Source organism: Rhineura floridana, chromosome 2 (assembly GCF_030035675.1).
Source record: "Rhineura floridana isolate rRhiFlo1 chromosome 2, rRhiFlo1.hap2, whole genome shotgun sequence".
Classification (NCBI taxonomy): domain Eukaryota; kingdom Metazoa; phylum Chordata; class Lepidosauria; order Squamata; family Rhineuridae; genus Rhineura; species Rhineura floridana.
Window position 1 is genome coordinate 217,296,742 of NC_084481.1, and position 14,934 is coordinate 217,311,675.

Below are 14,934 nucleotides of genomic sequence, written 5' to 3' on the forward strand. Positions count from 1 at the left end.
GGCACAGGTCGCCTTGCTGAGTCCAAATCAGGATACTCCCACTTATGTTTCTTGTAGCGATTGAAGCCTTTCACATTCACAACACAAAAATAACAATCATCGTGATGGTTTTGCGGCTATCTCCACACCATAGGCACACCAAAGTTTAAACGTTTCCTTTCTTCATTTTTCCACTGTCGTAGGCACTCTACACAGGTTTTGCAAACCTTATGGGGAGCCCAAGACTTATCTTGATCTCCAAGCTTCACTCCAAAATAAGCAAGATATGCTTGTTTTACAAAGTCAGTGATGTTTTTTCTTTGTTTTTGCAGAGTGTATTCGCCACAAATGTAGCAGAATGTATTATTTATTTATTTATTTATTTATTTATTTATTAAATTTATTAGTCGCCCATCTGGCTGGTTGTCCAGCCACTCTGGGCGACGTACAAGATGAAACAATACATTAAAACATTAAAATTTAAAACCATAACAGTAAAAAACCTAACCCACCCCAAAAGCCTGCCTGAAGAGCCAGGTCTTCAAGGCCCGGCGGAAGCTTATCATAGAAGGGGCATGGCGGAGATCATTTGGGAGAGAGTTCCACAGGGTGGGGGCCACTATTGAAAAAGCCCTCTCTCTAGTCCTCACCAGTCTAGCTGTTTTAACCGGTGGGATCGAGAGAAGGTCTTCTGAGGCTGATCTTGTTGAGCGGCATCCCTGACGATGCTGGAGGCTGTTTAAGCAGCCTCTTTATGACGAATTCATATTCCTCTTCCAAAAAAAAAAAAGTATCAATATGATATTATATGCAATGGATAAACTTGCAAAACAATGTTCAAGAGTAAAAAGACAGACCAAACCCTGCTGCGTATGTCAGCAGCTACAGGTCGTATTGGGGTATAATCGTCATTTGAGGGGTATCCATTATCTCAAAAACTAGAGCTAATTCGGCAAAACTAATGTCATTTTTGGATTTAGCACCCCCAAAATACCTTAAAGTCATTCAAACATCCTTGGCAACTAAAAAAAAATTTTTTTTTTGTTGGGCTGTGATTGATGCCGGTTTGGTTTCACGTGCAGATAAGCAGGATTAAAAAAAACTCCAAACAAATAGAAATTAAGTAAGTAAAGTCTCTATTTTATAGATTTATTTTACTACATTTTTATCTTCTGTTACATTTTGAGGGTTCCCCCCTTCCTATTTTGGCTACAGCTAAAAGGTTTGAAGTAAGAAAAATAAGCCAGTGCTTAATGAAATCTCTTTAAAAGCTCAGTGGTTCAGTGACGTGGAATTGAAGACCCATGTTGAAGTGTTGCAGGTTACCCAGAGAACAGTGAGATTCTGTCCACCTCCGGGTTATTGTGTCTTGTGGCATTAGAGGGTTGAGTTGAGGGCAGGATCGTCTTCTACTATGTATTGTTTGTTATCATAATTTATATTGTTACACTGTATTTTATTGTATTGTATTTTGCTGTATTTATTGTATGTACGTCGCCTAGAGTGGCCACTGGCCAGATAGGCGACACATAAATTAAATTTATTATTTATTATTATTATAACAAAATATTTATACGCTCTGCATGGATTATGAATGCCTCATGAACGACTGGAAAATGAAGGATGAGAGTTAAAAATTTGTCAGGTGCAGACACTGCCAGCACTGAAGTATTACGAGCTAGAGGGAGCCCCAGCTGACGAAGCGTCAAGGCGAGTTAAGCAGCAGAGCGAGTTCGGCAGCAGGGCGAGGAGTCCAGGGCCCCCCACTCTGCCCGTCTGTTCCCTGACCTCAACTAAACCACAGTCTCCAACCTATTGACGTAATAAACCTCAAACAAAACTATGCAGGTAAGAAGCCAGCAGGGGTGTGGGGGTTTTCCAGTGTTTTGCACTGCCTGCAGCATGTACGACTATCTGCCTGTTGGACAGAAGTCGTGGGTGTGCTCTCGGTGCAATGAGCTCCTGGCTCTCCGGGAACGACTTCATTTCCTTGAGGCCAAGGTGGCGGACCTGGAAAAGCTGAGAGAGGCAGAGAGGTGTGTGGAGGAGGCCTTCAGGGACGTTATAGCTGTGTCCCACTCCAACGATGATAGCTCTCCTGCTATCATGGAGAACGATGGTCTCGGGGAAGGAGAGCATCCAGCTGAGGAAGAGGGAAACGATCCCTTAGAAGGGACCCATTCCTCGGGGGATGAGCAGCTATCCTCTCGTGCCGAGGATATATCTCCAGGGGGTGGAGGGATCCTTGTAGTGGGTGATTCGATCATTAGGAACATAGACAGTGGGGTGTGTGATGGGCGTGTAGACCGCAAGGTGTTTTGCCTGCCTGGTGCGAAGGTTGCGGATATCGCCCGTCGTTTAGATAGTTTGGTAGACAGTGCTGGGAAGGAGTCAGTGGTCGTGGTGCACGTTGGCACCAACGACATGGGGAAATGCAGCCGTGAGGTCCTGGAAGCAAAATTTAGGTTGCTAGGTAGGATGCTGAAAGCCAGGACCTCCAAGGTGGCTTTCTCTGAAATGCTACCGGTTCCACGCGCAGGACCAGCCAGACAGGCTCAGCTTCGCAGTCTCAATGCGTGGATGAGACGATGGTGTCGGGTGGAAGGGTTTGGATTTGTTAGGCACTGGGGAACATTCTGGGACAAGCCGGGCCTGTACAAAAGGGACGGGCTCCACTTGAACCAGAATGGAACCAGACTGCTGGCACTTAAAATTAAAAAGGTAGCAGAGCAGCTTTTAAACTGACTGAGGGGGGAAACCCGACAGGAGCTGAGAAAGGTCCAGTTCGGAATAAACCTCCCCCCTGGGATAAAAACCAAAGAAATGATGAAATTTTAAAAGGGGTAGGCCTAGAAGTAGGCATTGTGAGAGCAGGGGCACAGGATATCAATTCAGAAGAGCAAAATTACCACAGGCCTAACCACAAGTGCCAAAGACACTTGAAGAGAGACACTGCTTACAAGTGCCTGTACGCTAATGCTAGGAGCCTCCGAACCAAGATGGGAGAACTGGAGTGCTTGGTCTTAGAGAAGAGCATTGATATAGTGAGCATAACCGAGACCTGGTGGAATGGAGAAAACCAGTGGGATACGGTTATCCCTGGATATAAACTATATCGGAAGGACAGGGCAGGACGTATTGGTGGCGGAGTCGCTCTATACGTGAAAGAAGGCATTGAATCCAGCAAGCTCGAAACCCCAAAAGAGGCAGACTCCTCCACAGAATCGTTGTGGGTGGTGATACCATGCACCAGGAGGGACTTAATACTGGGAACGATCTATCGTCCCCCTGATCAAAATGCTCAGGGAGACCTTGAGATGAGATATGAAATTGAGGAAGCATCCAAACTAGGAAATGTGGTAGTAATGGGTGACTTCAACTACCCGGACATAGACTGGCTGCATATGTGTTCCAGTCATGACAAAGAAGCAAAGTTTCTAGATATTCTAAATGACTATTTCCTAGATCAGTTGGTCATGGAACCGACCAGAGGGACGGCAACCCTGGACTTAATCCTCAGTGGGGACCGGGACCTGGTGTGAGATGTAAGTGTTGTTGAACCGATTGGGAGCAGTGACCACAGTGCTATTAAATTAAACATACATGTAACTGGCCAATTGCCAAGAAAATCCAACACGGTCACATTTGACTTCAAAAGAGGAAACTTCACAAAAATGAGGGGATTGGTAAAAAGAAAGCTGAAAAACAAAGTCCAGAGGGTCACATCACTGGAAAATGCTTGGAAGTTGTTTAAACACACTATATTAGAAGCTCAACTGGAGTGCATACCGCAGATCAGAAAAGGTACCGCCAGGGCCAAGAAGATGCCAGCATGGTTAACGAGCAAAGTCAAGGAAGCTCTTAGAGGCAAAAAGTCTTCCTTCAGAAAATGGAAGTCTTGTCCGAATGAAGAAAATAAAAAAGAACACAAACTCTGGCAAAAGAAATGCAAGAAGACAATAAGGGATGCTAAAAAAGAATTTGAGGAGCACATTGCTAAGAACATAAAAACCAACAACAAAAAATTCTATAAATACATTCAAAGCAGGAGACCATCTAGGGAGACAATTGGACCCTTGGATGATAAGGGAGTCAAAGGAGTACTAAAGAACGATAAGGAGATTGCAGAGAAGCTAAATGAATTCTTTGCATCTGTCTTCACAGTGGAAGATATAGGGCAGATCCCTGAACCTGAACTAACATTTGCAGGAAGGGATTCTGAGGAACTAAGACAAATAGTGGTAACGAGAGAGGAAGTTCTAAGCTTAATGGACAATATGCCCGGATGGCATCCACCCGAGAGTTCTCAAAGAACTCAAAGGTGAAATTGCTGATCTGCTAACTAAAATATGTAACTTGTCCCTCGGGTCCTCCTCCGTGCCTGAGGACTGGAAAGTGGCAAATGTAACACCAATCTTCAAAAAGGGATCCAGAGGGGATCCTGGAAATTACAGGCCAGTTAGCTTAACTTCTGTCCCTGGAAAACTGGTAGAAAGTATTATTAAAGCTAGATTAACCAAGCACATAGAAGAACAAGCCTTGCTGAAGCAGAGCCAGCATGGCTTCTGCAAGGGAAAGTCCTGTCTCAGTAACCTATTAGAATTCTTTGAGAGTGTCAACAAGCATATAGATAGAGGTGATCCAGTGGACATAGTGTACTTAGACTTTCAAAAAGCGTTTGACAAGGTACCTCACCAAAGGCTTCTGAGGAAGCTTAGCAGTCATGGAATAAGAGGAGAGGTCCTCTTGTGGATAAGGAATTGGTTAAGAAGCAGAAAGCAGAGAGTAGGAATAAACGGACAGTTCTCCCAATGGAGGGCTGTAGAAAGTGGAGTCCCTCAAGGATCGGTATTGGGACCTGTACTTTTCAACTTGTTCATTAATGACCTAGAATTAGGAGTGAGCAGTGAAGTGGCCAAGTTTGCTGACGACACTAAATTGTTCAGGGTTGTTAAAACAAAAAGGGATTGCGAAGAGCACCAAAAAGACCTCTCCAAACTGAGTGAATGGGCGGAAAAATGGCAAATGCAATTCAATATAAACAAGTGTAAAATTATGCATATTGGAGCAAAAAATCTTAATTTCACATATACGCTCATGGGGTCTGAACTGGCGGTGACCAACCAGGAGAGAGACCTCGGGGTTGTAGTGGACAGCACAATGAAAATGTCGACCCAGTGTGCGGCAGCTGTGAAAAAGGCAAATTCCATGCTAGGGATCATTAGGAAAGGTATTGAAAATAAAACAGCCGATATCATCATGCCGTTGTATAAATCTATGGTGCGGCCGCATTTGGAATACTGTGTACAGTTCTGGTCGCCTCATCTCAAAAAGGATATTCTAGAGTTGGAAAAGGTTCAGAAGAGGGCAACCAGAATGATCAAGGGGATGGAGCGACTCCCTTACGAGGAAAGGTTGCAGCATTTGGGGCTTTTTAGTTTAGAGAAAAGGCGGGTCAGAGGAGACATGATAGAAGTGTATAAAATTATGCATGGCCTTGAGAAAGTGGATAGAGAAAAGTTCTTCTCCCTCTCTCATAATACTAGAACTTGTGGACATTCAAAGAAGCTGAATGTTGGAAGATTCAGGACAGACAAAAGGAAGTACTTCTTTACTCAGCGCATAGTTAAACTATGGAATTTGCTCCCACAAGATGCAGTAATGGCCACCAGCTTGGATGGCTTTAAAAGAAGATTAGACAGATTCATGGAGGACAGGGCTATCAATGGCTACTAGCCATGATGGCTGTGCTGTGCCACCCTAGTCAGAGGCAGCATGCTTCTGAAAACCAGTTGCCGGAAGCCTCAGGAGGGGAGAATGTTCTTGCACTCGGGTCCTGCTTGCGGGCTTCCCCCAGGCACCTGGTTGGCCACTGTGAGAACAGGATGCTGGACTAGATGGGCCACTGGCCTGATCCAGCAGGCTCTTCTTATGTTCTTATGTTCTTATTCCAGCAGAGAAAGTGCACCTACTGAAAATTCCCCACTGACTTAGCTGCTGTTGCCTCTGATGCCTTTGTACATTTATTGTGATGCTTTCGTTGCCCACCCGTTTCATCTGAGACAGGAAACCTGTGGCTCTCCAAATGTTGTTGGAATCCAACTGCCATCATTCCTGGCCATTGACCATGCTGCCTAGGTGTGATGGGCGTTGGAATCCCACAAGATTTGGCAAGCCACAGCTTCCTCACCTCTGACATAAGAGGAGTCATGTGAAGCCAGCATCTCCCTTTACCTTCTTCTCCTCCTCCCTGCCAGTCCTATTAAACAAACAGTGCATGATCTGATCCCGTGCACTGAGGAGCCATGTCACACGTTCTAGGAACATAAGAAGAGCCCTGGTAGTAGATCAGATCTGGGAGTTGCCCTCCTCCATCACTGCTTCCCAGCAACTGGATTACTAGATGTGGGGGTGGTAGGGAGAGAATAATGAGGCATGGGTCTTCTGGTGTCTGTGGCAGCTTTGATTGATTGATTGATTGATATCCTGCCCTTCCTCCCAGCAGGAGCCCAGGCCGGCAAACGAAAGCACTAAAAACACTTTAAAACATCATAAAAACAGACTTTAAAATACATTCAAACAAAACATCTTTAAAAACATTTTTTTAAAAGCTCTGAAGACATCTTAAAAAATAAAAAAGGTTAAAAACATATTTTTTTAAAAAAATTAAAAACATATTAAAAAGCAATTCCAACACAGATGCAGACTGGGATAAGGTCTCAACTTAAAAAGCTTGCTGAAGGAGGAAGGTCTTCAATAGGCACCAAAAAGATTACAGAGATGGCACCTGTCTAATATTTAAGGGGAGGGAATTCCACAGGGTAGATGCCGCCACACTAAAGATCCATTTCCTATGTTGTGTGGAATGGACCTCCTGATAAGATGGCATCTGCAGGAGGCCCTCACCTGCAGAGTGAAGTGATCGACTGGGTATATAAGGGATAAGACGATCTTTCAGGTATCCTGGTCCCAAGCTGTATAGGGCTTTGTACACCAAAACTAGAACCTTGAACTTGGCCCAGTAGCAAATGGGCAGCCAGTGCAGTTCTTTCAGCAGCAGGGTGACATGTTGGTAATACCCTGCCCCAGTGAGCAGTCTCACCACCACATTTTGCACCAGCTGCAGCTTCCGGACCAACCTCAAGGGCAGCCCCACATAGAGCACATTACAGTAATGCAGCCTGGAGGTTACCAGAGCATGGACAACAGTGGTCAGGCTATCCCGGTCCAGAAACGGCTGCTGCTGTCTTACCAGCCGAAGTTGGTAAAAGGCATTCCTAGCCACTGAGGTCACTTGGGCCTCTAGCAACAAAAATGGTGACTTTTCTTCTGCTATCTGATGGCAGCTTCTCTTACTGTTATCTGCAGTATACTGACACTGACAGTCTCTGTAGGGCTTCAGGACAGGGCTTCTGTGTTCTTCAGTCTATTTTTAAGTTTCAAAAATGGAGTTATTTTCTCTTGCTGTGTGTTGTTGGGGTTTTTTTGTGGCCTTTTTTGTAAGTTAGTACTCTTTGCTTTTAAATGCCTGCACTATATTGTTACCTCTGACCATAAAGGTCTTCAAGGGCAAACATTCTATCGAATTCAAAGGCCAAGTGTACTCCCCCACTAATTCCCTACTGAACCTTGTGCCCTTTGAACTGTCTCTAACATCCTCCTAACCTGCACACCTCGAACTTAACAATTCTCTTAGATTTTTTTTAAGAGAAGCATTAGAAAGGGAGCTTAGTTAAAGTTCTCATTTCTTCCCTGGAGTCTTTTGGCTCTGGAGGGAAATTATAGTTCTCGGAGCAGCTGTGACCAAAATTAATGGTGGTGATGATTTCATTTTCATTTCATTTTTAATTTGTATACTGCCTTTCTACATCACTGCACTCAAGGCGGTTTACAAGCATAGAAATGACAAAAATATACAAAAGTAATCATACTATCATCCCATAATGCTACAAAATATAAAGTAATACAAAATAAGCTTAAACAACAAATGTTACAAAAATACACAATGATACATATACAAGTGTAGCACCAATACAGATTACTATTAAATAAACCCTATATCAGTCCCTTCTGCTTCTAACATACACACCCTCTCAAGGTCCTGGCTGTCACCCAGGACTCCATCTATCCAACCTGGCTGTCACTCAGGACCCAAGCACAGCTCACCCCCAGAGTCTCGCAACAAAGAAGGGATCTGGGAACTGCTCACATCATCATAGACAGACAAGATAGATGGATGAGGATGAGGATAAAGATGGATCTGGGAGGAGGTTTTAGAGAAAGGAGAAAGCATTGCAGATCAGAGCTTGCAGCACCTTTTTCCCCTGAAAGAAGTGCTGTTTCATACTGTTATCTATATTGACAGAAGAACATTTCCTTTTCAGATTCAAAATATCAAGCAAACAAACAGCGCTCTGAAAGAGAAACTTGAAGGGGGTATAGAACAATATCGGCTGCCAGAGGTAGGTTTACATATTAGTGGAATTTTACGACAGGGTCTGGGGGGTTGGGATGGTGGTTGTACCAATATAGTTTGTTGATTTCTTATGTGCTGTCTAGGGATAGGGGGGAAATTATTTTGGTTCACATGTCAGTGTGGATCTACCAAATTTGCACTTCCTGAACCACTATGTAGATGAGAACACAGCTATCCTTTGAAATGCACACTTTTCCAAACTTGCAATGCAGTTCTCCAAACCAAAAAAAGCATGCAAAAAAATATGCATATGTTAGGGGAGAAATGCATGTATTAGGGTACAAGACCAAACAAAACATCCCCGTCTTCTCCCTTTGCCCCTTCCTTCTTCCGTGCTGTCAAGTCAGCAGTTAACTAAATAATGAATTGCTTCTGCCATTTAACTAAAGAGATTCTTTTTGTTTGTTTGTTTGTTTACTGCTCAGAGGAATAATGGAGGCTTTATTTAACAAATGACTGCTTTCCTCTTCCAGCTCAAGCAATTTGTTCACTGTTTCATTTGTATACACTTGTCAGGCTGGGGTTTGAAAGCAGATCTGTTACGTAAGTAAATGACTCCTTTTTTTTTTTTTTTGGTGGCACTTAGGTTACACTGAAATTTAATGCTCGCTGGACCACCGATGAGCAACTTCTTGCTGTGCAAGGTATAGTGCTGGAAATCCATCCCTGTGTATTGGAGGGTGGCCCTCTATTCCCAGGATAGCCAACATGATGCTCTCCAGATATCGTTGGACTTTTTAACTCCCGTCAGCCCCAGCCATCATAGCCAATAGTTAGGAATGATGGGAGTTATAGTTTATTTCTATGCTGCCTTTTGGCCAAAAAGGCCCCTAAGGTGGCTCACAAAAAATACGCATGAATACAAAATACAGGTAAGGGGAAAAAATACAAATTACAAACATCTAAGACAATGAAAACGCAACAATTTTAATGAAAAAAATACAAATTACAAACATCTAAGACAATGAACACAACCTTTTAAACACCAAATGCATTGCTCTTCCTGGCAAAGGACAGTCCCCAGAAAGGTGTCAGAAAGTGCAGGGGTGAAGGGGAAGGCAGATGGAAAGCACCTCTCCAACAGCAGCTCTTCCTTATTTGTTGTAGTCCACAACGTATGAAGGGCACCATGTCAGCTACCCTTGCTCTATTCCTTCATGATGGAGACCACCAAGGCTTTGGAGCATGTTCCTGAGGAAAGCGTTTGTATTCCAACTGGAATCTGCATCTTGTTAATGGATGAGACATCTTACTAATATTATGCCTGATTTAGATTTTATTTATTGAATTTATTATTAATTCATTTTTTTAAAAAAAATATTTATAGCTTTCCCTTCATCTCAGTGGATCCCAGGACAGGGTCCAAAATACAGAATACATAAAATCACATAGAACAAAATACTTAACCATTAACAGTAGTTTGAACAATCAGAGCAGTTAAAACTATAAGACCAAGCTAACCTGCTACCAGCAAATGAACACACTAAAATATTGAAAGTGCTTGGCCAAAACAAGCCTTTACTTGTTGTCAGAATGATAAATGTGTGGGGACCAAGCACCCTTTCAAGAGGAGGGCATTCCTCTTTCTCACATTGCCGCATAGTGCACCTCCGTCAACAACGGTAAGCAGAGAGGACAAATACTTCTTGTGCTGTGTTGAGTCTTCTTTGGTTATATTAATCACTTTTGAGTTTTATTTTACAAATTCTTTTTTGTTAGCATAGAAAAGTAGGGTAAAAAAGGATTGGAGATAAATGAAAAGCATGCAACTTGCATAGTTTCACTTTTCTTAATGCATTTTTTTTAAAAATACAATGCACGTGGTCGTGTATGTGTTCCTTAAATCTTTGCTGACTCCCCCACCCTTATTTATTTATTTAATGATAACAAATCAAATACATTATTGTTTCCATTGTCACATTATAGAGCCACTCATCTAGTACAAACAGTTCAATGAGATCAATAGAGGAGCATAATTTTTATAAATCACAGTTATGAGGTCCAAATTTCATGCATTGGTACAGGCAACAAACTTTGCAGACCATTTACAGTAGCATAAATGATAAATTCTCCCCCAAATGGCATGAAAATATTCCGGGTCTTCAAAGCCTTTCAAGATTTTTAGAGTATGTGTTGTTTATCTCGGATATTTGCTAACTTTAATGTTTTGGGTGCTGTTGCCTAACAATTGTGATGAATTTTATTGGTTCCATTCAAACCTAGTTCTGTGCCCTCACCCCACCCCCCAGCCTCTCCATTATGCATTTGATACAGTGCATCCCTAAATACTGTTGGCAGAAAAAGCTTTTAAAAATGTATTTTGTATTTACTATTTCATTTATATATCTGCTCTCCATTAAGAAATTGCAGGGTGGCTCACAAATCGCCATATACATGCAAGAACACACAACAAATACTAAAAAATTTAAAATATGTTAAAATCCCCAAAGCTAATGCATAAATTCCCATTACCAGCAGATTTACAGCCAGCCAAATATAAAGAAAACAGAATCAGGAGGGTCTGAAATCCTGGGTGAAAAGATGAGTCTTAAGTTGCTGACAGAACTGAAAGGCTGATGATGTGTGATGCACCTCTGGTGGCAAGGAGTTCCACAAAGAGAGTTCTGCTGCTAAGAACATCACTACCCCTTGGGCATTGGCTCACTGGTGGGACCCTGAGCAGAACCCTCTCCAAAAATCTCAATGGCCATGTCGGCAGATACCAGGAGAGATACTCCATCTAAAGTATATAAGCCTTGAGCCATTCAGGGCCTTATAAATATCAGTACCTTGAATTGGGCCCAGAAGCAAATAGGTAGCCAATGCAGTTCACAGAAACTGTAATACAGCTCCAGTTTGGCATGCCTCTCTGTATCTGAGCGGTAACATTCTGCCCCAGTTGCAGCCTCCAGACCATCTTCAAGGGTGTAACCCCAAAGTCCCATACTGAACCCCACCAACCACCCCATCTTTTATACTGGTAGAATACAGAGTTTGTTAATGGTGTCATGGGTAGTGTGTTGGACATGGACTAGAGAGAGGTGGATTCAAATCCCCGTTCAGCCATGAAGCTTCCTGGGTGATCCTGAGCCAGCCATTCCCTCTCAGCGTAACCGTTATGGATAGAGTAGCTGTGACAATATAATGGGGGAAATGTATACAGTTCTGAGTTCCTTAGAACACCCGTTCCCAATCTTTGAGGCCCCAGATGTTAATGGACTACAACTCCCAACAGCCCCAGCCAACATGGCCAATGGTCAAGAATGATGGGAATTGTAGTCCAGCAACATCTGAGGATCCAAAGGCTGGGAAAGGCTGCCTTAGAGGATGGGAAGGATAGAAACACAATGTAATGTAGGATTCAGTGTCCCAACAATACAGGAATACCCCGCTTTATGGACCTTCACTTTACGGACACTCGCGAGTACAGACATATTTACAGTAGCACCATTCCCCTGTTTACGTACGCTCGCGTCGCAAGAACGGACACTTAACAGCATGACGCCACTGCCCGATCAGTTTCCAGCTACTAAACTTTTTCTTAAAATAAGGCCTATTGTGTTTATTTTAGTTATAATTTCATTTTTTTCACATCAGTTATGCCCGTATATAACGATTGCAGTGCAGTATACACATCAATAAGTGAAAAAAGGTAGTGCTTCACTTTAAGTACATTTTCGGTTTACGTACTCCCTCTGGACCCATTGCGTACGTTAATGCGGGGTATTCCTGTACTAATTCAATGGTCAAAGCTCAAGGTGCTGTGCATGCTCCTTCCTCTTCCCATTTTGTCCTCACAACAACCCTATGAGGTATGATAGGCAGAGAGACAGTGACTGGCCCAAGGCCACCTAGTGACTTTATGGCTTAATGGGGATTTGAACCCTGGTCTCCCAGGTCCTGGTCCGACACTTTAACCACTACATCACGTTGGCTCTTTAATCTTTAAGCTTCTATTGTTGCATTCATATAACCTTTAACACCTGTTTCCTTTTGCAGCAATCAGGAAATATGGCCGAGACTTTCAGGCAATCTCTGATGTGATTGGAAACAAGTCTGTGGTGCAAGTGAAAAACTTTTTTGTAAATTACCGGCGCCGTTTTAACATAGACGAAGTCCTACAGGAGTGGGAAGCGGAGCATGGCAAAGAGGAGGCTAATGGAACCACTACTCAGAAACCAGTAAAATCACCTGATAATACCATTAAAGTGTCTGAAGAAGAAGATGAGGTAGGAGGGTTTTTTGGTTGTTGTTGTTTTTTAAAAAAAACAAACCCTTGATTTACTTTCCATAATCTGATGATCAGTTCCTTGGCAGAACCAGTTCCATTTTGGATAGCATTTGGCTAAGTTTATTGCTTAGCCATGTCATTTGGAAGCGGGCCAGTCATATATTATCTGCCTGTGATTTTGACACGTTCGGAGATGGTCAAATATTCAGTGAAGCCAAGGATAGCTTTGAGGCCAGCAAAACGAACCGAAAGTTTGATCTGCTGCAACTTTTTAACACAGGAAGCATACTGCATGACAAAATGCCTCAGAGATTTGGCCTGCATCCTGTTTAGTTACATTTCATTTAGTACATGTATGTCCTACCTTCCTTCCATCACGGAACTCAAGGCAGCCTAAAGATTTCTAGACAGTCTCCCATCCAGGCACTGATCAGACTTAGGCATTGCAAGGTAGCTTGTCATGTGCCCTCAGACCATGCTCTTGGGAAAACCTACTATTGCTTTAATGACTCTTTAAAAAAAAGAAAGAAAAGTATCTATTCCAGGGTCCACATGTACACATTTTTAGCCATTTGCCCAAGATAGTAATGTGGGAATTGAAATGTGGATATCCTCAGTACCCAGAGCTTTGAGAAAGACAATATTGTATCCCGTGAGAGTCCTCTTCTTTTGCTGGCTGAACGCACTTACTCACTTAGTGGACTGAGCTTAATTGGAGGAGGAAACGGCTCTTGCTGTCATGCAGCATCCATTATATATGGACTGATTATTGTGCTACTGCTGTTGAATAGGGACCTGCAGAACTGGACACAGTATTCAAGATGAGGCCTAACCAGTGCTGAATAGAGGGGAACTAATACTTCACGTGATTTGGAAACTATACTTCTGTTACTGCAGCCTAATATAGCATTTGCCTTTTTTGCAGCCACATCGCACTGTTGGCTCATATTCAGCTTGTGATCAATGACAATTCCAAGATCCTTCTCACATGTCATATTGCTGAGCCAAGTATCCCCCATCTTTCTTTTTCCTAAGTGTAGAACTTTGCATTTATCCCTGTTGAATTTCATCCTGTTGTTTTCAGCCCAATGCTCCAGCCTATCAAGGTCCCTTTGAATTTTGTTTCTGTCTTCCACGGTATTAGCTGTGCCCCCCAATTTTGTATCATCTGTAAATTTGATAAGCATGCTCTGTACCCCCTCATCCAAGTCATTAATAAAAATGTTGAAGAACACTGGGCCCAGGACCAAGCTCTGTGGTACCCCACTCATTACTTCCGCCCAGTTTGAGAAGGAACCATTGATAAGCACTCTTTGAGTACGATTCTGGATCCAACTGTGGATCCACCTGATAGTTGTTCCATCCAGTCCACATTTAGCTAGCTTGCTAATCAGAATATCATGGGTCCCTTTGTCAAAAGCTTTGCTGAAGTTGAGATATATTATGTCCACAGCATTCCCACAGTCTACAAAGGAGGTTACCTGATCAAAAAATGAGATGAGATTAGTTTGGCAGGATTTGTTCTTCATAAATCCATTTTTGCTCCTAGTAATCACTGCATTGTTGTCAAGGTGCTTACAGATTGACTGCTTTATAATCTGCTCCAGAGTTTTTCCAGGGATTGATGTTAGGCTGACTGGTCTGTAGTTCCCCGGTTCCTCCTTTTTGAAAATAGGGACAACATTAGCTCTCCTCCAGTCATCCGGCACTTCACCAGTCCTCCACGATTTCGTAAAGATAATAGACAGCGGTTCTGAGAGTTCTTCAGCCAGTTCCTTCAATACTCTAGGATACAGTTTATCGGGCCCTGCCGATTTGAACTCGTTCAGAGTGATTAGGTATTCCTTGACCGTTTGTCTATCATTCTCAAGCTGCAATCCTGTCCCTTCTACTTCATGTTTCCCAGGAGGATCATAGACCCTTTTTGGGGAGAAGACTGAGCCAAAGTAGGAATTGAGCACTTCTGCCTTTTCTTTGTTGTCTGTTATCATTTTGCCATCCTCACTGAGTAGCTGTGCCACAATTTCCTTTCTGTGTCTTTTACTATGGACATACCTGAAGAAAGCTTTTTTGATGCTTTTAGCATCCCTCACTAACCTCAGCTCATTCTCAGCTTTAGCCTTCCTGACACCAGCCCTGCAATTCCTTGATACCTGCCTGTACTCTTGTGGCCTGGCCTTCTTTCCACTTCCTGTATGTGTCCTTTTTTGTTCATGTCAGCTCTAAGCTTTTTGTGAAGCCACATTGG

General features: G+C 42.9%; 1 protein-coding gene across 2 annotated transcripts in view; it reads left to right on the forward strand.

Moving 5' to 3' along the window:
• RCOR1 (REST corepressor 1) overlaps positions 1-14,934 on the forward strand; it is a 172,851-nt gene that overhangs the window by 149,215 nt on the left and 8,702 nt on the right. For both annotated transcript variants that reach the window (XM_061612205.1, XM_061612204.1), the window contains exons 9-11: positions 8,364-8,441; positions 9,042-9,099; positions 12,455-12,684. In XM_061612205.1, coding sequence (XP_061468189.1) covers positions 8,364-8,441; positions 9,042-9,099; positions 12,455-12,684 — 366 coding nt within the window. The remainder of the gene's footprint in view (positions 1-8,363; positions 8,442-9,041; positions 9,100-12,454; positions 12,685-14,934) is intronic.